General features: G+C 33.9%; 1 protein-coding gene across 1 annotated transcript; it reads right to left on the reverse strand.

Moving 5' to 3' along the window:
- Positions 1-18544: 18544 nt before the first annotated feature.
- Positions 18545-20385, reverse strand: LOC101218578 (protein LIGHT-DEPENDENT SHORT HYPOCOTYLS 3). The gene is made up of 3 exons (XM_004152005.3): positions 19822-20385; positions 19383-19659; positions 18545-19274 (listed from the first exon to the last, which is right to left on the reverse strand). Exons 2-3 carry the CDS (start codon positions 19595-19597, stop codon positions 18947-18949), a joined length of 543 nt encoding a protein of 180 aa, XP_004152053.1. The 5' UTR covers positions 19598-19659; positions 19822-20385; the 3' UTR covers positions 18545-18946.
- Between the last annotated feature and the right edge of the window lie 2627 nt (positions 20386-23012).

Here is a 23012-nt window from a genome sequence, read left to right on the forward strand (position 1 = left end):
GTCAATGCATTTTGAAAGAGTGAGAGATCTCTCGATCACTTTTTCATTGTGAAAATTAAAATTTCAGTTCCAATTTTTAATCAAAAAAATTTAAGACAAGGTAAAATGTTCTTAACTTTTTTTTTAATTTCAATAAAATAAAGTTTTTCATGCAAATAACTTTGGCCTTATTTAAAAATTTAACACAAAAATAAAATTAAAAAGTTTAAGGTTAATTAAAATAATTGGGATACAACAAGAGAAATTTAAGGTTATACGTGTGTGTGATATATATATATATAATTGGGTCTTTTAGGCTCATTTGGTAATGTTTACATTTTCTGTTTTCTGTTTCTTCTTTTTTTATAACAAGAAACATGAATGTGTTTGATAACTGTTTATGCTTCTTGAAAAAAAAAAAACAGAAACAGAAAATGTGTTTAATAACTGCTTCTTGTTTCCTTATTTTATTTGATATTTATTTATTTTTATTTCATTCATGTTATTTATTCACATCTAATTCAATTAAACATTACACCACTCACTTTAGCAAACCTAGATAAGAAGGTCTTCTAGTAATCTTATGTTGATCAAAATGAAGATTGAGATATGAAGGATAGAGCCGATGAGGAAGAAGATGAAAAACCATGATGAAGAGGACTAAAATCCACAACAAAGAGAAAGACAAAGACCCACAGCGAAAACACAGATCTGGCAAAAACACATAGATTCGACGAAAACCCAGATCCAATGAAGAAGAAGATGACAAAGACAATGAGAGAAAGACGAAGATAATGGTTATTTGGGGAAGACGATGGAGATAAGTGGAAGAAAAAGGAAACCACGTGGAGAGTGGTTATTTGGTGAAGAAGATGGAAATAAGAGGAAGAAAAAGAAAATTACGTGGGAAAATGGAAAAGAAAATAAAAAAATTGAGAAAAAAGAAAAAAAACAATAAAATAATTGAGAAAAAGGAAAACAAAATCGATAAAAATAATTGAGAAACGAAGCAGGAGAAACTACTTTTTTGTGTTTCCAATAATTTCTTATAAAATGAAAAATGTTTCTATTTTTTTTAGAACGAGAAATAGGAAACGTTACCAAACACCTTTGTTTCAAAAAAATAAAAATATAAATAGGAAACAGGAAACGAGAATGTTACCAAGTGGGCACTTAGCAATATTAAATGTACAGTTGTCCAAACATAAAAAATGGCTTACTTGAAGAATAGCCAAATAGAACATTTACTTTAGATCAATGACAAATTTTTATTTAAATTGATAAAATAGAAAACTAAATAAATATGAAAAAAAAATTGCTAGAACAATGTCTTAAATCCCTCTAGCTAAGTGAAAAAATTGCATCCCGAATACAATTATTCAAGACACAACAAATACACTATAATTAAATCAAACTCCCAACAAACAATTAACAACTATCAAAATCCTAATTTTCTTCAAAACCGAAAAATTAGCACCTATCACCATCAAGACTCCATATAATTTCTACAGTTGTTTCATATCTTCTTTAAATTGTACACGTTCAGACATTCAAACATCCAGGCACTCAAATGTTATCAATCTCTTCACATCTTTCAAACCTAATTTCAAACACTTTAGCATTCAAACGTTGAGGGAAAGAGGGTCATCGAACAATATATTCTTGAAACCCTTTAAATTCTTTAAAGCCAAAAAGATTCCAACTTCTCTATCTTTCACTTCAGTAGATTCCACCGAAAAATATTTTTGTATATCTCCAAGGTTCTTCTTTATTTGGTCAATTACTATGCTCTTAATGTGCAAATTAATCTCCAAATGTTCATTCCTCCTGTTGAGAACACATGAAGTATACGATATCCTAATATTGATATGTAATAAATTATAAGTTATATATGTAAAAGGCCAATCATATTAAACAGAAAACTGCAATACAACAAAATGCACATGTTGTTTGTTAGACTTAAACCACAAAAAATGCACTAATTAGATCATGACAACTTAGCCAGTTAGAAAAGTCCCATCTTCAGATCAAAACAATGTAAAACGTATGGGTTTATTTTGCTATCCATGACAACTCTTGGATTTTGATCGGCTGACTTGTTCATCGAGTTAGAACAAGTGCCGCACAATCGTTCGTCTCGAGGTTGAAACGCTATGATTGTGACAAGTGGTATTAGAGCCAAGTTGGCTGAGCGACAATTTAGACAGAAAAAAAATGTCGACTGCAAAACGTATGGGTAAGACCCATGAGGAACGATTAGTGGGGATCGAAGAGCAGATGCTCCACCTGATGGAAGTTCCTGATTCCATCCGATTTATGGAAGAACGACTTGAGAAAGTTGTCAAGAGAGTCGATGCTGTTGACGCGATTTTCGATCGCCTGGACGGATTACCCATACAAGATTTGTTGGCTAGAGTTGACACGTTAGAGTCACAAATCCAGAGAATTGGAAATGTTCCCTACGAGCATGGGGACAGTTCATCGAGCTCTGTTGCCCGGATGGAGGACCGAGTTATGGAGCTAGATAACTCTCAGAAGAATATAATGGAAATGATAAATGGCATGACAGAGGACTTTCGAGCCACCCTGGATGTCGTTAGAAATGAAATCGTAGAGGTGAACACGAAGGTGAACCTTACGATGCGAGCGTTCGCTAATCAAGCTCCGGTTGGAGGAGCGATTACAGTTGGCAAGATAAAGATCCCATAACCCAAGCTCTTCTGTGGGGAAAAAGATGCAAAGGCATTGGAAAAATTTATCTTCGATATTGAGCAGTATTTTAAAGCCACAAACACCGTTATGGTGGAGGTCCCGATATATTGACATTCAGGAAGGGCATTGCGTAATAGACACTTGGAACAGTTTGAAGAGAGAACTCCGCTCGCGGTTTTCCCCCGAGAATGTCGAGATTCTGGCTCGACGGAAACTGCGGAAATTAAAGCACACTGGAACCATTCGGGAATATGTGAAGAAATTTGCGGAGCTGATGTTAGACATATCTGATATGACCGAGAAGGACAAAATCTTCAGTTTTGTTGAAGGGTTGAAGTCGTGGGCAAGGACTAAGCTATACGAGCAGAAGGTCCAAGACCTCGTATTAGCCTATGCGACAGCTAAACGCTTGTTTGATCTGTATAGTGATGTTCAAGAGACAAGACGTCATCAAAGCTCTTCACCTGAAAGAGACAGAGATAACCGATCGAATTCTCCTGAAGCTGTCAGTGGAAGTAGAAGTCCCGGTAGAGACAGCAAACCTTTCCAATCCAATACGGGGGACATCTGGAGAAGACGTGATATTCGAAACAAGTCGAATTGTCTTATCAGTTGCTATATATGTAATGGACCACATCGGGCAAGGGAATGTTCAGATAAACCTGCCTTTTATGCATTTCAGGCCTCTTTAGCTGCAGACTCAGATGACACATCGGGTCAACCAGAGAAGGAAGTTTGGCAAGTAGAAGGAGTTCAGAATGTTAGAGTGGGAGCCATAAGACTCTTGTCGTCCCTTTAAAAGAGAGCAGGGGAGACAAGTGGGCGTACGAAAGGGGACCTAATGTATGTTGACACCTGAATCAATCGAAACCATGCAAGGAACACTATGGTTGATTCTAGTGCAACCCATAATTTCATAACAGTGGCAGAAGCCAGACGGATAAACCTTCATTGGAAGAAGGATACGGAAAAAATGAAGGACGTGAATTCTACAGCTTTAGCCGTCGTTCGAGTAATAAAACGGGTGGTGATACAGTTGGGAGGATGGAGCGGTTTCGTTGACTTCGTGGTTGTAGGCATGGATGCCTTTGATGTAGTACTCGGAATGGAATTCCTCCTCGAACATCAAGTGATCATGATGCCTACAGCTAAGTGTCTTGTGATCACAGGCCCTACCCCCACCGTTGTGCAGACAGCCCTTCGGCAACCTAAAGGATTGAGATTAATCTCAGCCATGCAACTAAGAGAGGACCGTGTTCAGGAAGACACAAGGTGTGTCATGAAGAGATGTAGTGATGGAAAATGTGACAGTTTGCCCATATTGGAGTCGTCTACGAAGAGTGATTGTCGTATGGCGCAGTCAGAGTCATCTGGACTCTGAAGACAGTCAAGGAGATTGTCGGGTACAGTCAAGGACCTGCAAATGCTCCGTACAAAGCACAAGGCTTTTTATGTGAAGAAGAGAAAGGACGGTTGGGTGTCGACAGCCGTGTTCTGAAGCAAGCCCCGAGGAGAGGGCCAACTCCTGGGTCCACGGGTGTGACCCTACCTATTGAAGCTTATGCTGAGGTGTGTAATCATGCGTTGAGTGGTATCCTACTGCAGAACGGGCACCCTATCGTAGTTGAGAGTCAGAAGAAGAGTGCCACAGAAGGCAATTATACGGTGTTTGAAGAAGAAGCGCTGGCCATAGCACCCAGTCCGAGGGATGGGAGACAGTGTTCCCATAGATCAACGTTTGTTAGAGAGATGAACAACGATGTTGCCAGCCATTTTGGTACTCAGCCAAATCTGACTTCGAATCAAGCAAGGAGAGGAAGAGTCGTGCTCAAACTTGATTTTGGGTCAGAACGTAGGAAGAGCAATCATGGGGTTCCACATGTGTCGGCTCGTACACAGGGTTGTCAAGCTAATGGCCCAATGCGAGACGTGTCGAAAGAATCCATGAAAGAAAACTATGTTGCTTATGATGGCATGAGTTTGACAAAGGTCGGCAAGTTAGTGCAAAAGAATGAGGGTCATTCGTTGGAGGCAACACAACCCGGTGTTATAGCTATGAAGAAATCATCAACTGACAGAAGTCCAACAGAGAGTGTTGGTGACAAACAACATGTATTGTCGTGCCTTGTTAATTTCCCCTGTATGAAGAAGGAGTCTCAGACTTGGAACATTGCAAAGAAGTGGAAGCGAAGATCAGACATTGTTCGAGCCAATATGGAGAGAGTCTCAAAGCGGCCGAAAAGATGGGCAGATGGGAAGCATTGCCTCTTGGACTTTCATGTGGAAGGTCGGGATATTGTGACGCCGCGACCTGAACAAATGTAGTTTCTGAAGATGCAAAGATCTACAGCTCGTGAGAGGACACGAGGAAGCAATGAAAGTTGAAGAAAAAGACCCATGGGGAGGATACACAAGTTCGTGGTGAAGCAGAAGAGCCTCATGGAAGAAGCCTGTGGAAGACGTACCAAAGACCGTGAAGCGTGGAGGCAGAAGATCGAAGAATTCCAGCTTTGCCAGTCGACGGGGACGTCAACTGTTTAAGTGAGGGAGTGTGTCACAGACATATTTTTCCAAAGTGTGTTTACCTTTGGTTATATGCTCCGATTACCCCCAGTTTATCTCATCTTTAGTTTTTGTAACTAGTTTAGGTGTTTGCTTTTCATTCTAGATCATAAAGCTTGGGTGTGACGTTTCGGCATTTTCATATGCAAGCCTATCAAAGCTGAAAATGTTCAAAATATACTATAGGGGAGGCATACCAGTTGAATCCCCGCCCAAACATTAGTTGTACTCTTTGCAAGCAACCCTTTTTCCTTGCAATTGACAGTCTTTAATGGTTATTTTAACGTCTATTTCAATGTATTTCTTTTTGTCCCGCGTTTTATAAATAAAATTTCCCTAAAATGCAAAGGAAGGTTACGACATACGTCGACATTACCCACAACTCTTGGATTTTGATCGGCTGACTTGTTCATCAAGTTAGAACAAGTGTCGCACAATTGTTCGTCTCAAAGTTGAAACACTACAATTGCGACACGTGGCACCCCTCATTGTAAGGTTAACACGTGGTGCGTGGCCCACCTCAACGAGGTTAGCACACAGTAAGGCCCCAAGTCATGCACGCGCGGCCAACCCCATCCACTATGTCATTGGACACAGTTGGGCCGTTTTTAGGCTATTTTAAGATATTGTGTTATTTTTAAGAAATTTAAGGAAAATTTTGAGTATTTTCTTGTTCAATGGATTAATTAAGGGTAAATTATAAATTTTTCAGATTAAGGAAGCTTGAGAGAAATCTCACAACCAAGGTTCTAGTCAAGTATTGTGAGTAATGAAATGTTTCAAACGTTATTTGTAAAACATATTTCAAGCTTTGCAAGCAATAGCTTGTGAGTAACAAAAGGTTTTAACTAATTTATGAACAATATTTCATGCTATTATTTCAAGTTATGATGTACGATAAATGTTTACTGAAATGATATTTCAAGCTACGTTATGATTTCATTATCAATGAATATTTCAATGTTTTTAAATGTTTTTATCGATGGCCAAAAATATCGTGAGACCTATTGTATACATGTGGTTAACTTTATATTGATGGTAGGGTTGACGAGCCCATAGTTTATAGGCTATCAGGAAGGGTATATATTCATGCCTTAAAGGAGGGGGATAACTTCCCTATAACTATTCCATCTTCGAACTAAGGGGTAAATATTGCTCATGGCTATGGAACATTCACTACAAGAAATCTTGCCTTTAATGACGGTTTAAAATCGACATTAATGACTTTTAATGTCGGTTTGCAACCGACATCTATGCTAGCATTATTAAAGGTCTTTATGTCGTTTATGCTTTGATGTCGGTTTAAAAACAAAATTAAAGTCCTCATTAATGTCGGTTTAAAAGCGATATTAAAGGTCTCATTAATGTTGGTTTAAAAATGACATTAAAGGCTTTTAATGTTGGTTTAAAAATGACATTAAAGGCTTTTAATGTCGTTTTTAAACCGACATTTTTTATGGTGTTATTGAAGAACTTTAGTGTCATTTGGCCTTTGATGTCGTTTTAAAATCGATATTAAAGTCTTGTTTTGGATCTATTTTCATAAAATATATTTTTAAAACCGACATTAGTCATATTTTTGGATTTATTTTTATTTAGTTGTTGCATTATTGGCCATTTTTTATAAACCGACATTGGGTATGTGTAGATAAATGTTTTTTTCCCATGCCAACAAATCAATAAAATTTATATTAGTTTAGAAACTACAATATTTTTCTTTTACATTTGTATACACAAAATGAAATCTTAATATTGTGTTTGTATATACATTCTACGATAATACATGAAACAAGATCCTAATACAGGATTTAAATAAGAAATCCTAAACGTCTTCATAGTCTTTAACTTTCAATGAGCGCTTGACTATCTACATAATCGCTTAGCTTGGCTGGCTATGTAAGACCAAAATATATACTTTACCACATGAGGAAGATTAAATCCAGAGAATCTACAAAATTATGTTGATAAAGGCCAACATTTTCTCTATCCACAATAGCATCACAATGATTATGTACTTCTATGAGTGCAACACGCATGTGGTCATATTTTGTAACGTTGCCTAGCAGTCATAAGTAAACAATAATTTTCTGTAACAAAATTCTTCCGATTGATGAGTGAAAAGATAGAAAAACCAAAGGATATTACGAAAGACGACTACAATCAACTTGCCAATGGAAAAAATGGGCTTAATCACACATAAAAGAGAAAGAGTACATTTATGTTTATGTAAAACAGAATCACACATAAAATTAATTATTTATTCTGCATTAATACTTACGGAACAACACCTAAAAGATACCGAACTTTGATGGAAATTTCTTCAAAATCCTCCAAATCTATAATCTTTCATCCAAAACATTATGGGGAACATTAATTTATGTCAAAACCAAATGGGTATTCACTGAAATATTTGTCAAAAACCTTGTCAAGAACTTCTCAAAACCACCTTAACTCCACTGGACAACACGATAACAACCTTTTAAACTCAAATATAACATTTAAAAAATAACGAGTAATTTAATTTTGCACCAAACACTTAATGGATATCATTACCATTCAAGAAAACTAAGATTCTCACCAACTTTATGTCAAAAGAGCCAAAAATCGATATTCTTATCGACTGGACAACAACTCAACTCTTCCAAAACTTCAAATCTAACAACGAAATGTAATGGATATGGTTAAACTCAAGCCTAAACTATATATATATTAAAAAACATTCAAGAAACCCAACCAAAATATACAAAAAGAAGAATACATTACTCAAAAACTCCAAGATCCAACTTCAGATGACAAGATCGTGTCAGACAGAGAGACTGATCGAAGCGGCTCTTAACTAATACAGACAACTTCAATGCGTGCAATGATGACGTTTGGTGGTCGGCTGCTGGACGATTGGCGTGGGGAGGGTGGCTTCAGCTCCACAAAGAAGATGATAATTTCTTTGTTGTCATTTGATTAATTCTTTTCAACTCTCACTTACTCTCCCTGTAAAACAATACAACAATAGTTTATGCAAGAACCCATCACAAAAGTTCAAAGATTGATTCCAAAACAAAAATGAGAAATAAATTAAATCCAAATCAAATGAAGAAACCCAAGGATTCTTGCGGCGAAAGCACAATGAAGATTGGTTGCCGTTCGCGATCTAGGATCACAGATTGAGAAAAAAAGAAAATTGGAAATCAACTTGGAGAGAAAGAAAAGAAAAATTTATAGGGAAAGAGTAGAGTAAGAAAGAGAAAAGTAAGACAGAGAGGAAAAATTTTAGTTTTTAAAACCTAAAAAAAATAAAAAATGGGGGGTCATTAATGTCAGTTTTTACAAAATACAAAAAATTAAAGAAAAATTAAAAATGGGCTGATCATTAATGTCGGTTTAAAACCGACAATAATGATCTACATTTACAAAAACGACATTAAAGACAATTTTTCACTTTTTTCACCTAACACTAAAGCCCAAATTTCTTGTAGTGATTGTCTTCGAAAAGCTAAGCAAATGTTTCAAGATTCATGTTATGAAATGGTTATTTACTGATAAATGTATTTAAGGTTCGGTTTTACGTTAAAATTGTTTATGAAAATCTGTTTTCTAAAACCGTTGCTCACTATGTCTTTTGATTTACACTTTTAAAACGTTATTCCTCTTTTCAAGTATAGATTGTCGATCTTCATGTGCTGAACATACTACTGTCATGCCAACTTAGTTTTCGATTATGAAATAAAGAGATCTGTTTCAAAGTATTACTCTGTTTAAGTATATATATATATATATTTCATGTTCTATACATTTATGAGAAGGCTTTCAAAATATGTCACACTATGATTGTAACGACCCAACTTTCCTACTAAGTTGAAGTCATTACCATTTAAATAAACATATACTTTTTATTTTTAAATACAAGAAAATATTAAATTTAAGAAAATATTTTAATTTAGTTAAAATAAATAATAAAATATATAAAGAGAGAATAAAATAACTAAATAACTAATTAAAATACTAGTTTGGACCCTATAAAAATTTAATAAAATATAAAATAGAAGAAAAAAACCAATGGTAAACATGAGTTCTGGAATCTAAATGCAAAAGAAAACTAAATTATTCCCTATGCAAAAGAAAAAAACCAATGGAAAACATTTTGGTACTCAGGGAAAATATGAGAATTAAATATTTATTTATCTTCTGCTGACATCCTGAATTGTGACGTCGAGAATACTTGTCTCGACCGACGTGTATTTCTATGCATCGAGGATGGGCATTTATTTTGACATTGCTTTTGTCGACACCTTTTTCTGCATCGAGAGAGACCCTGATTTCTTGTAATGATGCGAGAAGATCATACTTTGTTTTATTTATGCAAATTAATGTTTAAAGGGTTTGAATTTGTACTTATGAACTCTTTGAGATTGTCAACTAGGAGTTAAAGTTGAGTTGTGCTATGTAAAAGTAGTAGGTGGCAAGCAAAGTCCAAAAATTTGTAAATTTCAGTTGTGTTTATTTTTATGCTTATCGCTTACAAGTTGTCGAGTTTAATTATTAAGTGTTAGGCGACGAAGCTAAGTTTAAAGAGTTGTTATCCGCTACAAAAAGTTGTGAAGGTTTCTCAGGCTCAATGGAAGAGCTTAGCAAAAGAGTTGTTTCACTTACTGGGCATTCAACATGTCATCTTGCAAAGAGGTACACAATGCATGTCTAAGCGGCACACCCATCTGGTTGCGTGAAGTGATATTTGGGCTAGGACATGACACCCCCTTTCTTGACGACCAATACCAACAAGAATGTGTTTTTTATGACATGTTTTAACCATCAAGTTTTCTTGATGGCCGGGCTCTCTTGGTGTGTAGCTACTTGATGGGCAAAGAGCATCAAGGTAGACATTTTTTGACGTGTTTTGCACATAAAAAAATATAAAATTTATAGTAGTGCAAACTCTTTACGTGACTCTTAAACACTTTGGCCATGAGAGTCTTTGTAATAGGATGATCAATATTGTGCTCAAAAGGTATATGGGTTAGTACAACGTCACAACGATGTACAATTTTTCGGATAAGATGGTACTTCCCTGTTTATGACTTCTAGATTTTCTTGAATTTTCAATTACACCACTATTGTCACAATACAAACTAATGGACAGATGCATATTAGGAAGAACTTTCAGATATGCCAAGAACTTCCTTAGCCATACTGCTTTCTTTGTCACTTCAGAAGTAGCTACCTATTCAGCTTCCATTGTGGAGTCAGCTATACAAGTTTGCTTTATGCTTCTCCACACTACTACTCCTCCATCTAGAGTGAATACTGGTCCCGATGTAGACTTTCTAACATCTTTATCTGTTTGGAAATTAGAATCAGTGTATCCAGTAAGGATAAGATCCTTAGTACCATACACAAACATATATTCTTTTTTTCTCTCAAGTTATTTTAGAATATTCTTAACGACAATCCAATGATCACATCCAGGATTGGACTCATATCTACTTACATTTCCTACTTAGTAGCATATGTCAAGTCTAGTACATAACATTGCATACTACTTAGTTTTTGTTTTATGTTATTGTTTTTGTTATTGAACTCATTTGAAAATATGTCATATTAGATTCTAATAATGCAAACAAGTTGGTGTCTAGGTTAGGGTTATGCAATAAAAGGTGCATGTCTTACCTATATGTTGCTAAATACATATTTTTTAACGTTTAGTACAAGTTTTCTTCACGCTTGCCCAAATGTAAGCGAAGCAAGAGTTTTCTTAGGTAAGTCATGATTCAACACAAGGAATTTCTATCAAACTTAGTTATAAAATCTACTAATAAATCAAGCAATATATATTTAATACAGTATAAGTATAAAACTATAAAGTTAATTATTTACTCAGAGGATTCTATAAAGGGCAATGGAGTGGAAAGACGTATGGTAGGATATGAACCAACTTGCATTAAGAAGGATGAAAGAACGTTTCTACATTTTAGGCAATCTAAGCCATGTGATATGTTCTTCATGCGATATAGATCACTTAACCATATTTTATTTAAGGCGAGCAACCTCTTGGCGCCTATCACACTTTTTCTCCTTTTGGAACATAAATGGTAAAGATAGATCAAGTGATTTTTATCTAGGTTTCCTTATTTATAAACATCACATTGACTCAAGGCGAGCAACCCTCTTGGAGGTAAAATGGCAGAATGAAGTTTGATTGAAAACTCCCTTCTGCGTGTGTTTAGCGAGGTCCTTACTAATTACTCTTTCGAGTAGTTGGCGATGAGCGCTGGCTCAATGATTGAGTTAAAAGCAGACTAAACACGATGAGTCTTATAATTAATGAATCCTTATCAAGTACATAATACACACTTAAACTGCTTAAAACACTTTAACAAGATGAATAGTAAGAAATTGAAGAAAGACAGTGAATAAAACATGCATTGTATTAATAAATATAGCCATATCGGCCATAAGAATAAGAATATTCACACAATACATTAAAAAATGAAAAATGGAAAGCAAAGAAATGTGTCGAGCTGCAGAATGCACTGTTATGCCTTCTTTGGTTCTTTTTATAAGTCGGGAGAGAATCACTACAAGAAACTATGGTATTTTCGACACCGTAAAACATCAAAAAAAAGTTAAAAATGTGTTGGCTAAAGTATTGTCAATGTCGATAGACGACAAGAACGTCGTAAAAACACCGTCTTGGAAATTTTTACCTACATGCAAAATGGACTACATCGGCATGGATGTATCCCCAACGTACACAATGTCAACGTGTTGAAGACGTTGGTATAGAACTAAGTTCGATGTCATTGCACTACGTTGAGGAACAACCAACGTTGATGTCGCATCGAGAAAAGTTTATCCCAATGTAGTAAACGATGTCGGGGAAAACTCTTATCCCAACGTGTAACGTGTGTTGACATAACTTTTTTTTTTCATTTTGTTGTTTTATTTTTTGTTCCTGTTATCAGTTTCACTTCGTATGACAAGAAATAAAATTTTCAATAAATTATGAAAATTAAGAAATTGCAATTTATAATAAAAAAAAAGGTATGAAATATATATAACAAAAAGTACAAATAATATATTCAAAATGTTTAAAACAAGTACATTAAAATAAAAATAAAAACCTACACCTATCTTAGCTTCTATTAGGTAGTCATGAATGCCACATAAAAAATGCAAAACTTACAGATGACATAAAAGTAGAGTTAAAATATCACAATTGCGAAATTAAACAAATTAAATATTGAAAAATACATACCCGAAGAGTTCATGATCCTCTCTGCGCAAGACTCATATCCTCTATAATCTTCTTCATCTCTTCCATTTTTCGTGCATAGTTTTCTTCCATTTGTCAATCATGATCTGCTATTTGGGAGTCACAGTCTGCCAATAGTCGATCCCGCTTCTCCTTCCTTAGTTGTTGTTCTTCAATAAGGCAGTTAGCTTTTTCAAGGCTAACTCTTAGATCGCTAACCTTTGTCATGTGTGCCTGTTAATTGTAAGAAAATGAAGAAATAGAAGTAGAACTCTTCCTAGGCTTGGGCTGGAGCCCCAACCAAGACCTTTTGAGTAGCTTGGTTGTCTACCAAAAATAGTTTAACATACTGGAGTTCTTGCATTTGATTATGCATAGTACAATAGTTGTAAGTTGGGAGATAATCAAAATTAAAATAGAAAGTAATAATCAATAGTTTTTTATAAACTTACATGCACATCCTCAGCTGTTGGTGAAACGAACTCGCCAATCCTACTGGCGTGTGTTTCTTGAAACAACTCGACGTGCTCCACCGAGCGACTGCATTTTCTTCAATGATCTCGACCTGTGGTTGAAGAAACAACTTGGATCCACTCTTGTTGTTGTAAGGTTGCTCTACTCTTGCTGTCGTACAAATGTTTGATTGCTCTTACATTCAAACAATACAATAGACAATATAAATAATCTGAAACTGTCAAGTAGACGATATAAATCACCTGAAACTGTCGAGTCATGTAGTGGTCAGAAAGAAAGTATCAATCTGACAACTGATTGACCAATTTCAGCGGTGGGTTTGCAGGTGTTTCCTCTAGGTCGTTGTACTTCTTGAACTTTCAATGGTTGTCTCCTCAAAATTCCTTCCACACACTAAGCATTTGATGCTAAAAAAATTAATTAATTGTTGGATCTTCGAGATTGAGCATGAACCATTGCTACAAAAGAAATAGGTTTGAGATTTAGACTTCTACATATGTAGGTTCAACATATATATATGCTAAAAAATTTACAAACTTACCACTAGGCTGCCTTTGAGGACCTCGATGCACTCTCATGGTACATCAGTCCACTTCAAGGCCTGGATCAGAAACATGTCTCGTGTTAACACACCAATCGTGCAGCTAAAATGAGGGGCGTGTGGCGAGATAGGCCTGTACATACCTTTCCAATCCAATGTTCCTAGAGTGTTGTCGTCTCCTCGGAGTGGAAGTGGTAAAGGGTTGAGAGTGATCTAGTAAAAACACACTATTAGATCGATCAATAACGTAACCATAACTACAAGTGTTTAGGGTAACGAGACTAACCTGACGTGTCACCCACTAAAGACGATCCTCCCACGTTATCTAATGCGTCCAAGTTCAGGTACACATTTACCTCATGAACACCGCTCGAAAATGACATAATTCTTGCAGACATAAAAACCTACCTAACACTTCATACATGCTTAATTAAAACCTACCTAAGAATCTCCAACACTACTTATTACATATTAGAAACTAATCTTGATATAAAAACTAGGCTACCATAACTAAAGCATATCCATAAAATAAATCCAACATTTTTAATTAAATATCTAATATTTTCAAACATTCAAATTCAAATTCAAATTGAATAGAAGTCCAAATCCAAACCCAAATTTAAAGTAAAATATCCAATTCAATCTCAAGTTCTAAAAACATACATTACACATACATTGTATAATATAAAATTTGAATATAAATTAACACGTACAATCTCAAATTTACACGCATACTATCTCAAATTTACAAATACAAATTTATACAATTTCCATATAAATTACACATACATAAATTTACAAATACATACATTACACATACATTATAAAATTAAAAGCACACATAGTATCAATTCACACATTACACATTATACATTATATACATACACTTCCATCATTTCAAAAAAAAAAAAAAAAAAAAGAGAGAAAACTTATAACTTGCATTCAGCGACGAGGGAGGACAAGGGGGTAGAACGGCGGTGGGCGACAGCGGTGGACGACCAGCGAAACAAGCAACAAATGGTGGTGGGCAGCGACGGATCTCCTTTATTTCTCTTTGTTTTCTCTCTTTTCTTTTTGTGTTCTATGTTCTCTAACACATAACAAATAGGGTCAGGAATTGCCGATGTAGTTCAAATTCATCGACAAATAGGATTTTCTCTGATGTCATCAAGCGATACGTCGACATTAGTATAACCAACGCCAACATTTCACTAATGGCATCAGGGAAAATGAATCCGTAAAATTTATTATTTAAACATTCCTCGATGCAATCAATGTGTACGTCGACCTTTACTCTAAACAACTACCGATGCATTGTACAATCATTGAGAAAATGGTAACATGTATATCATTATTTAAACATTCCCAATGTTCCACTGCATTAGAGATAGTTCAACAGTCTTATAATTATGCCAACCTTCCTCGACATGCTTTTCCATTGCATCAGGGATGCTCACCAATTAAAATAATTTATTCAACCTTCCTCGACTTGCTTCCCCACTGCATCAGAGAAAAGTTTAATGATAAATTAAAAAATAAAAATTATAGACAAAGCTCGACGTATTGGATTACGATGTGTCAGCCTTGCGCGGTTAAGCCGACGACATCTTACCTACATCGATATTGGTCTAGTTTCTCGATGTTTTGTGTGCCAACGTTTGTCTTGACGTCAAGAGACCCTCATTTTATTATAGTGAATGGTGGGTGAGCTTCTTTCTTTCTAATCTTTCTCTAAGCTTTCACTTAGATGTTAATCGAAGAAGAGGTAGAGGAAGAACTACTAGTACAAATGGTGAATGATTTTAAAACTCGTCCTTTCACTGACCTCTTTAAGGGATGACCTCCTCTGTATATTGTTCATGGTGGAGTTGGCTTCTTTTATAGGCATACTTTAGGCAGAGAATTATTTGCTCTATGTTGCACATTCGTCCCTGCTATCCTGCATAATTGTCATTGCCTACAAATGTCAGCACAAAAAGTAGTTGTTCCTTGTCACATCAGCTCCAACGACCACTCTTGTATTCTAGCAAATCCTCTCACATAATGATGTGCTGGCATCTTGCCCTTATGACTCGTTAGGAATCTTCTTATCGCTCAGTTCATGCAAGCGATACATGCTTCATTTCTTCTTTTCGTCATCTTGCATGTAAAGACACTTAAAAGCATATTTAATTAGGGGTAATGACTTATGTAAGGTGCATTCGCTTGATATTATAAATTTGTAGTAAAAGATACATGTTTTGGTCCTTTATCTCGCATTTTGACTCCATTGTTTTACCTAAAAGGCCATGATAACTTGTATTTCTACAAGTTATTACATACATCAAACTCTCAACTACAAAAACATAGGAAATATGTCTTATATCTTCCACTTCTTAAGGTGTCTAATTAGGACACTGTTTCTTTGACAAATGATTTCATATCCTATAAGGAAATGTCCCTCTTTTAGAATTGACCATCTTATAACTTGACAACATTTTGTCTATATAAGATGCTTAAGACATGACTAGAGTTTTGTTATGATAGTTTCGAACAATTTGGATTTTAAGAACATAATTTTTGCATATCTCAAATCTTTCTTTTGAAATTGCATAGCTATTCATTTCTTGACGTCAATCAGATAACCTACATCATTTTCAATTTAGTAGAATATCATTGACATACAAAACTAAGGATGTTATGATAGAACTAACGACCTTTTTGTAAACACAAGATTCGTCAACATTTTGTTCAAAACCATAAGATTTTATCGTAGTATCAAATCTTATTTTTCAGGATTTAGATATTTCTATCAAACCACAAATGGATTTTTGAAGCTTACAAACATTTTGTTTTTTACCATGTTTTACATACTCCAATGATAGAAACTAGAATTTTTCTATATTTTGAAAATACCCATTTAGCAAAATACGTTTTTCAAAATTTTATTATTGTTTAGTTTTTCTTAAATATTCTTATTTTTGTTTGAAGTTTAAAGAATTTTATGATGATGAGTATAATTTTAAAATGTTAATGAAAGATGGAGAATAATAATAGTAATGGAAAACATGTAAAGAATATGAGTATTTTGGAAATTGAAAGGCAAAGTTGAAGGATAGTTTTGAGGGGGTTTTGCAAAAAATAGCAAAAACATTTATGATAATAGAGTCCATGTCACAACATTTTCTAAATTTATAACAGCAGCAAATTTAAAAGTGATGACCTTTTGATAACCCTATGATTACCATCTGATACCCATCTAAAATCATTAATTTTGTCATATTCGCAATATTTAAAAAAATTGATGCTATAAACTGTTTTTTATAAATGTTTTGTTATTTGATGCAATTTTCATAATAATTATAATTTATCATACAAAATAAGAATATTTCATAATATCTATAGTAAATATGATATATACATACTCTTTTATCATAGTTTTTAAACTACAAAAATGAAACATGTTAAACCATGGCTTTCTGATTTTTTTTTTTATTATATATTTTTAGAGTAACTTTAGAGAGTTAAAAAAGAAAACTAGAAAAAGTAATGAAAAGACTAATTAAGATGTTCATTTTTAAACCATTTCCTTTTTAGTTTTTAGTAATCTATTTCTTTTGTTTTGCTTACCATATTTTACCTATCTTTTTTTTTCTTTAGTATAATAGTTAAATTGTTTGTTAAGTTCAAAAAACAAAAACTAATTTTCAATATCCAATTTCTAGTTTTTAAAATTTATCATTGTATTTGAAAACGTTGGGTAAGAAGTTTGGATAACATATAACAATAAATTGAGATAAAAGGATTGTTTATAGCTCTAATATATTAAAAAACGTAAAACCAAAAAGTCATTGTTTTCAAAGAAAGCTTTAGTTAACTAACAAATATGTTCTAAAAAAGTTTTTTCTTAAGAAAAAAATTAAACAATACTCATCTCACCGGCATAGTTTTTCTATATCTAATCTATTAAAAATTTAAATCTTGTACTCAAACGAAATCAAATGTCATCTATTTTTCAATAAATTAAATATTAAGGGTATGTTGGTTAATCATTACATTTTTTTTTGTTTTCGATTTTTAAAAATGAATATATTTTTCTCTCAATTTCTTAAAATAATTTATATTTTTCTAAGTAAAAATGTTGAGTTTATATTTTATAAATATTTTGAAGGGGTTTGCCCTCTATTTTTTTTTTCAAATTTTGACTTGATTTTTAAATAACTTTTAAAATATTGACAATAAACCTTCGGAAAGCAAGGGGTGGAAGCAAGACTGTTAGAAATCAAATTGTTATAAAAAAGAAACGAGTTGTAAATGGTTATGAAATAGGCAAATGAATGAATATAAGTTAAAACATGTGATCTTAACCTAATTTGAATGGACAGACAAAAGAAGAACCTCAAATGCGAGGATAGTTATAACTCATTGGACAACAACATGAGCCCTAATGAAAGTTAAACCACTCCTCTTCTTGCTTTCTCTAAACAACCAAACCAACTGCCCAAAAGTTCTCTTCTAACGATAATACCCAAATTATATTCAACTCCCACTGCATCCTGATTTCTCTAATTTTTAATTCCTTATCTAAAAAATTTCACTGCACAGAAACTAATAACAGATACACAACAAAAGTTTCTGTCACACATTTAATTCAAATAAACATCATCATCTTTCAAAATTCTATTACAACTTTCGACTCAACACCAAAAAGTCAGAGGTTCGAATTCCTTACATGGTTTCTTTTTGTTTTTCATCCATTTGAGCTTTTAGAAAGGTTAAGTCAGGAGAATTTTGCCAAAAAATGATTAATAAAAATAAAAACTTTGAATCTCAGAGCAAGCTGATTTGGCCAAGATTATTGTAATTTCTCTAACACTATATATACATACATATATTTTTTCTCAAGACAGTGAAATCAGGCATATTTTGTACTAACTTAACATGTGAACTGCATCTGCAGCAACTTTATGGACTAAAAAAATAACACAACATTAAAAGAAAAAGAAAACTAAGATAAACAAAATTGGAGTTTTAAGAAAGGGAAAAGGAAAGAAAGAGAAATTCGACAAATATAAATTATAAACCATGGTGTTCAATAAGCATATTACATGAATATTACTAGAGAGTACAAATTTACAAATAGTAACACTGCTAGTATTTGCATCAAAAGCAGAGATCTACACCTTTACACAGTCTTTCTTAGAAACTTTTTCAGAAAAAAATATTTATTCATCAAAGCAAAAATTAAATAAAAATGCTTCAAATTTTCCAAACCCTAGCAGAAGTAGTAGAGAGAGTGAAAACCCTTAAACTTATTCAGGAAATTAAAAGATAAAAAAAAAAAAAACATAAAATTTTAAAATTTAAACAAAACCCATGTTTTTAAAATAGGTTTAGAGCAATACCCAATTAAGGAATTTCTTTCCTTTTCTTAAAATTTGCACCTTTTTTTTTCATGAAGATGCACCATGAGTTGTTTGTTGAGTTAAAGGCAATTGAGAAGGTGGGCGTTTTCTTTTCTTCTCATAGCTAATTCCTCTTGCCTTCGATTGTAAATCACGAACCTCACGTAGATACAATCTCACTGCTCTAGCCCCAAATGGATTGGCTTCTGGTTTCCCACCATTCTCTTCGAAAGCTGCTCGAAGCCGTCCAACCAACGCATCGAGGCTCCCCCACGCCTGCCGAAGAGGACACGGACACGGCGCTGGAGGGTTCGGCAGTCCATAGAAAGGGCAAATAGCCGTGTGCACTTTCGTCTTTCCAAATTGATCTAGATACCTATCAAAACAGAAAATCACATGGTTTACTAACGGTGTGTTAGTTATATCTACCAAAGGGAGAGAAATTTTTTTTATATTATCTAAAAGAAACATCTTTGTTCGATACCTGAGGAATTCAAGAACATGAGCTCCGCTACAACGTGAGAGGGCAAGCGGGGGGCGATGATTGTTGAGATATTGACCAAAAGTTTTCCAATCGCGACGCTTTTGATTCTCATATCTGCTGCTTGAAGAGGAGGTTGGTGCAGGTTGTTGGTGGTTGATGGTGTTGTTATTGTTGTTGATGATGATATTATGGCTGCTACCACTGGAGAAGTCCATCCCTAATTTTTTCTCTCTCTGTTTTGGATTTGATTTTTTCTTTAGGAGGAGACTGTTCCTTGCTGTGTTTGATTTTCAACCATTCAATAGAATAGAGAAATTAGGGAAGAAGAAAAGAAAGAAAGAAAGTAAATCCCAATTGTTAATTTACCAATATTGTGTAACAATTTAGCTTATACTTTCTCATAACATTTTAGGTTTTTGCCATAGAAAAAAGCTCTCACCTCAAAGATTCTTCTAGGGTTTCTTCTTCTTCTTCCCCTTTTAATTTTTTTTCTCCTTCTTCTTATAGGCCTGTATGATATTGGGATTGTAACCAAACAAGAAGAGGTTTTTTTTTTTGAAAAAAAAAAGGGTAAATAAAGAGATGGATTTTTTATGAGATAGGGAACAAGATCTGAGAAGACTACACAAGAAAGCTGTTATCTTTCTTGGACTTTCTCTCTGGTGGTGGGATTTTGAATGTTTTTTTTATAAAAAAAATGTAGATGGAGATGAAAAATGAGAGATTTTTTTTTTTTGGTTGTAGATTTGTGAAGTTGAAAGGATATTGGTTTGGGGTTTTCTATAAAAGGTAGAACAACTAAGTGTTTTTTTTTTTTTTTTTGCTGGTTGATGGGATTGGTTTTTTTCTATTCCTTCTCAATCCAAACTGTAGTCAGTGAGAGAGAGAGAGAGAGAGTTTCTGAAATTTGGGTTTGTTTTTGTGGGGAAGAAATGAAATAATGCACAGTGAGTTGAGTTTTTGGAGACAAGAAAATGTTAGATTTAGCAACCTTTCTTTCTGTAGGAGTTGATTGTTGTTTACAATCAAAGAATTTTTTTTTTTTTATATATATATATATATACTAAACATCATAAGATACCCTTTCCTGTCTCTATCTTTCATAGGTGTAATACTATACTAACACACTCACTCTCTCCCTTTGAGATTTAATTACTTCCTCAACTTTTACTGTTTCTTCACACACACATTTAACTTTTCTGACAATGCCCTTTCATCAATAATAATTCTGTAAATGGATATGTATGTATTTGGATTAACTTTATAAATGTTCAAATTTGTTTTTGTTTGTTTGGTTTAGTTTTGTTAAAGAAACCTGAGCTACATACATGCATATTCGAGAATCAAAAGTATTGTGATCAGAAAACGTAGTGTTACTAAAAGCACACTGTAAATAAAAATTTGTTGAATTTTACAACTTGGAGACATCAAGTTGATATTTTTTTTGTTCAGTACTATATTTTTGTTTTTTAAATAACATCAGAAAATGAATTCAAATTTATAGCTAAGTAGAGATGAGTTATTACAAATATGAGCATAACTTACACAAAATTGAGGAGTGTAGTAAGAAAGTGAACTAGTACTTGAGTTGAGTTAGTACGAACATGAGCATAACTAATCAAAAATTGAGAAGTGTAGTAAAAAAGTAAACTAGTCGAATACATCGGAATTGAATCCACAATTACAATATAACATATTCGAAACTCACGAATATATTAAAATAGGGTAAATCTGCATAGGATTCAAACTAGGATTCAACAATTGAATGGCTCGACATTCCCCTACATCCCTTGTGACCTTACAATGTCATCTCTTTCATTTAGATGTGATATCGATTTATTCATACTCCCCCTAAACTTCAAGCATTACATGGTCACAAGCCTTCGCTTGGTTCGTCCCCGAACCACATCTTAACCAAGAGAGGTTCTTCTTGATACCACCTGTAACGCCATAGGCCCAAGATTTGAACCAAGACTTGGAATCCAAATTCTTCAACTAAAGGCCCTAACATTCATCTACGTCTCCTACGATATGACAATGTCATTCTTTTCTTATCTTTAAGGCTTATTGGAGTGAAAGTTGTTCTCACAAACTAACACATTATCATTTGAACCAAGATTCATAATTCGAATTCGGCAACTGAAGATCCCGAATTTGGCAACTGTCATCCTTTCATGTCTTAAAAACTTATTGGAGTGAAAGTTGTCCTCACAAACTAACACGGGTTCTTACAACATGTTTTATCCTCCCTCATGTGCATCCTAGAAAAATTTTCAAGTCACCCAATATATAAGTTTTTCAAGCTAAGCATGCTAAAGTTTGGAGCTCTTACGATTGAGCCATTGAAAATGAAGGTGCACTTTTGTTGCTATAGTTAATAACTTTTAATTCTTTTCAAGTCTTTCTCAACCTTATTCAGAATTACTCTCATAATTTAGATATGATGTCGATTCATTTATTTTTCCTCCTAAACTTGGAGCACATTACAATATCCCTAGGAACCCAAACTAGAAAGTTGATACCTTAGCTCCTCGTTCACATGTCGAATGACGGGGACATGATTGAGTGTATAATAATACAAGTTATAAATGCTTAGAGAATAGAGAGAAAAAATGTAGAAACAGCTGGAATCGGAGGGGCCAAGACTTAGGAGGGAGTAAAAACCATGACGAACAAAACTCATAATACAAGTTATGGTGCCACAACACTACAGAATATGATGGACAAATCATTGTTCGGATCGCTGTGATGCTTTGTGCTTTTATCAAAAAAGATGCTATTGTTTTATAGTGTCGAAAATAACGTCGTAACGCATTGTGGCGCTACATGGAAAAGGCCAAATAAGCCTCTTCATACTTTTTCGACTCTGGCTTGATTCATTTGGGACTTCGATTTTGCTTATTTTAGCTACAATTTGTCACAGTCGATTCTACTCATGACTATTTATGCTCATGACCTACAAAATATACAAATTAAAACGTAAAAGCATACAACAATTCAGTATTAAGCAAGACTAGATAGCGCATTTTGGATGCTATCATTCTTATACCCAACATATCTTTTGTAGTAAAAAAAGTGAGAACTAGTTGAGTTATCATATGTTTTGGTTAGAAACTCAATATAGATTACACAAAACACCATTGAACTTGTAGATAGGTTTCAATTATGGCTTGTAGACTTTTTTATTTTAACATTTGAACGTAGAATTGATTTTAAAATCATATCTACTAATGCAATTTTTAAATTTAAATAAAACGGTGATGAAAATTGACACAATAGCTCGCTAGGTATAAAAATTGCAATGATGCTTTTATTAAGCTCACAAAACATGAGTTGAAGATGATGGTATCTAAGTTTTGAGACTCTCTTTGTAAAGGCTATATAATTATATGGCTTAACTCGTTGAACTTATTTAGCTTTAGTTTTGATCAGAAAGATTCATGTTGTTTGCATAGTGGTGAAGACTTTCATACATCCTCGAGTCTTGGGTTGATCTCTGGGTTGTGCAAAAGTTTTATTGATTAGAACCTACGATGAAAAGATAACAAAACCTACAAATCTTTAAAACATATAAGACATTATTCGCTCTGTTGTCAATTGGTTTCGAAATGAAATTCTATCTATATTGAA

Source organism: Cucumis sativus, chromosome 3 (assembly GCF_000004075.3).
Source record: "Cucumis sativus cultivar 9930 chromosome 3, Cucumber_9930_V3, whole genome shotgun sequence".
NCBI classification, from domain to species: Eukaryota; Viridiplantae; Streptophyta; class Magnoliopsida; order Cucurbitales; family Cucurbitaceae; genus Cucumis; species Cucumis sativus.

Excerpts from the sequence above, each read along its gene's own strand:
- LOC101218578 (XM_004152005.3), bottom strand. The coding sequence starts at position 19,597 with ATGGACTTCTCCAGTGGTAGCAGCCATAATATCATCATCAACAACAAT. Across the intron at positions 19,275-19,382 it reads CATGTTCTTGAATTCCTCAG|GTATCTAGATCAATTTGGAA; the intron begins GTATCGAACAAA and ends CTGTTTTGATAG.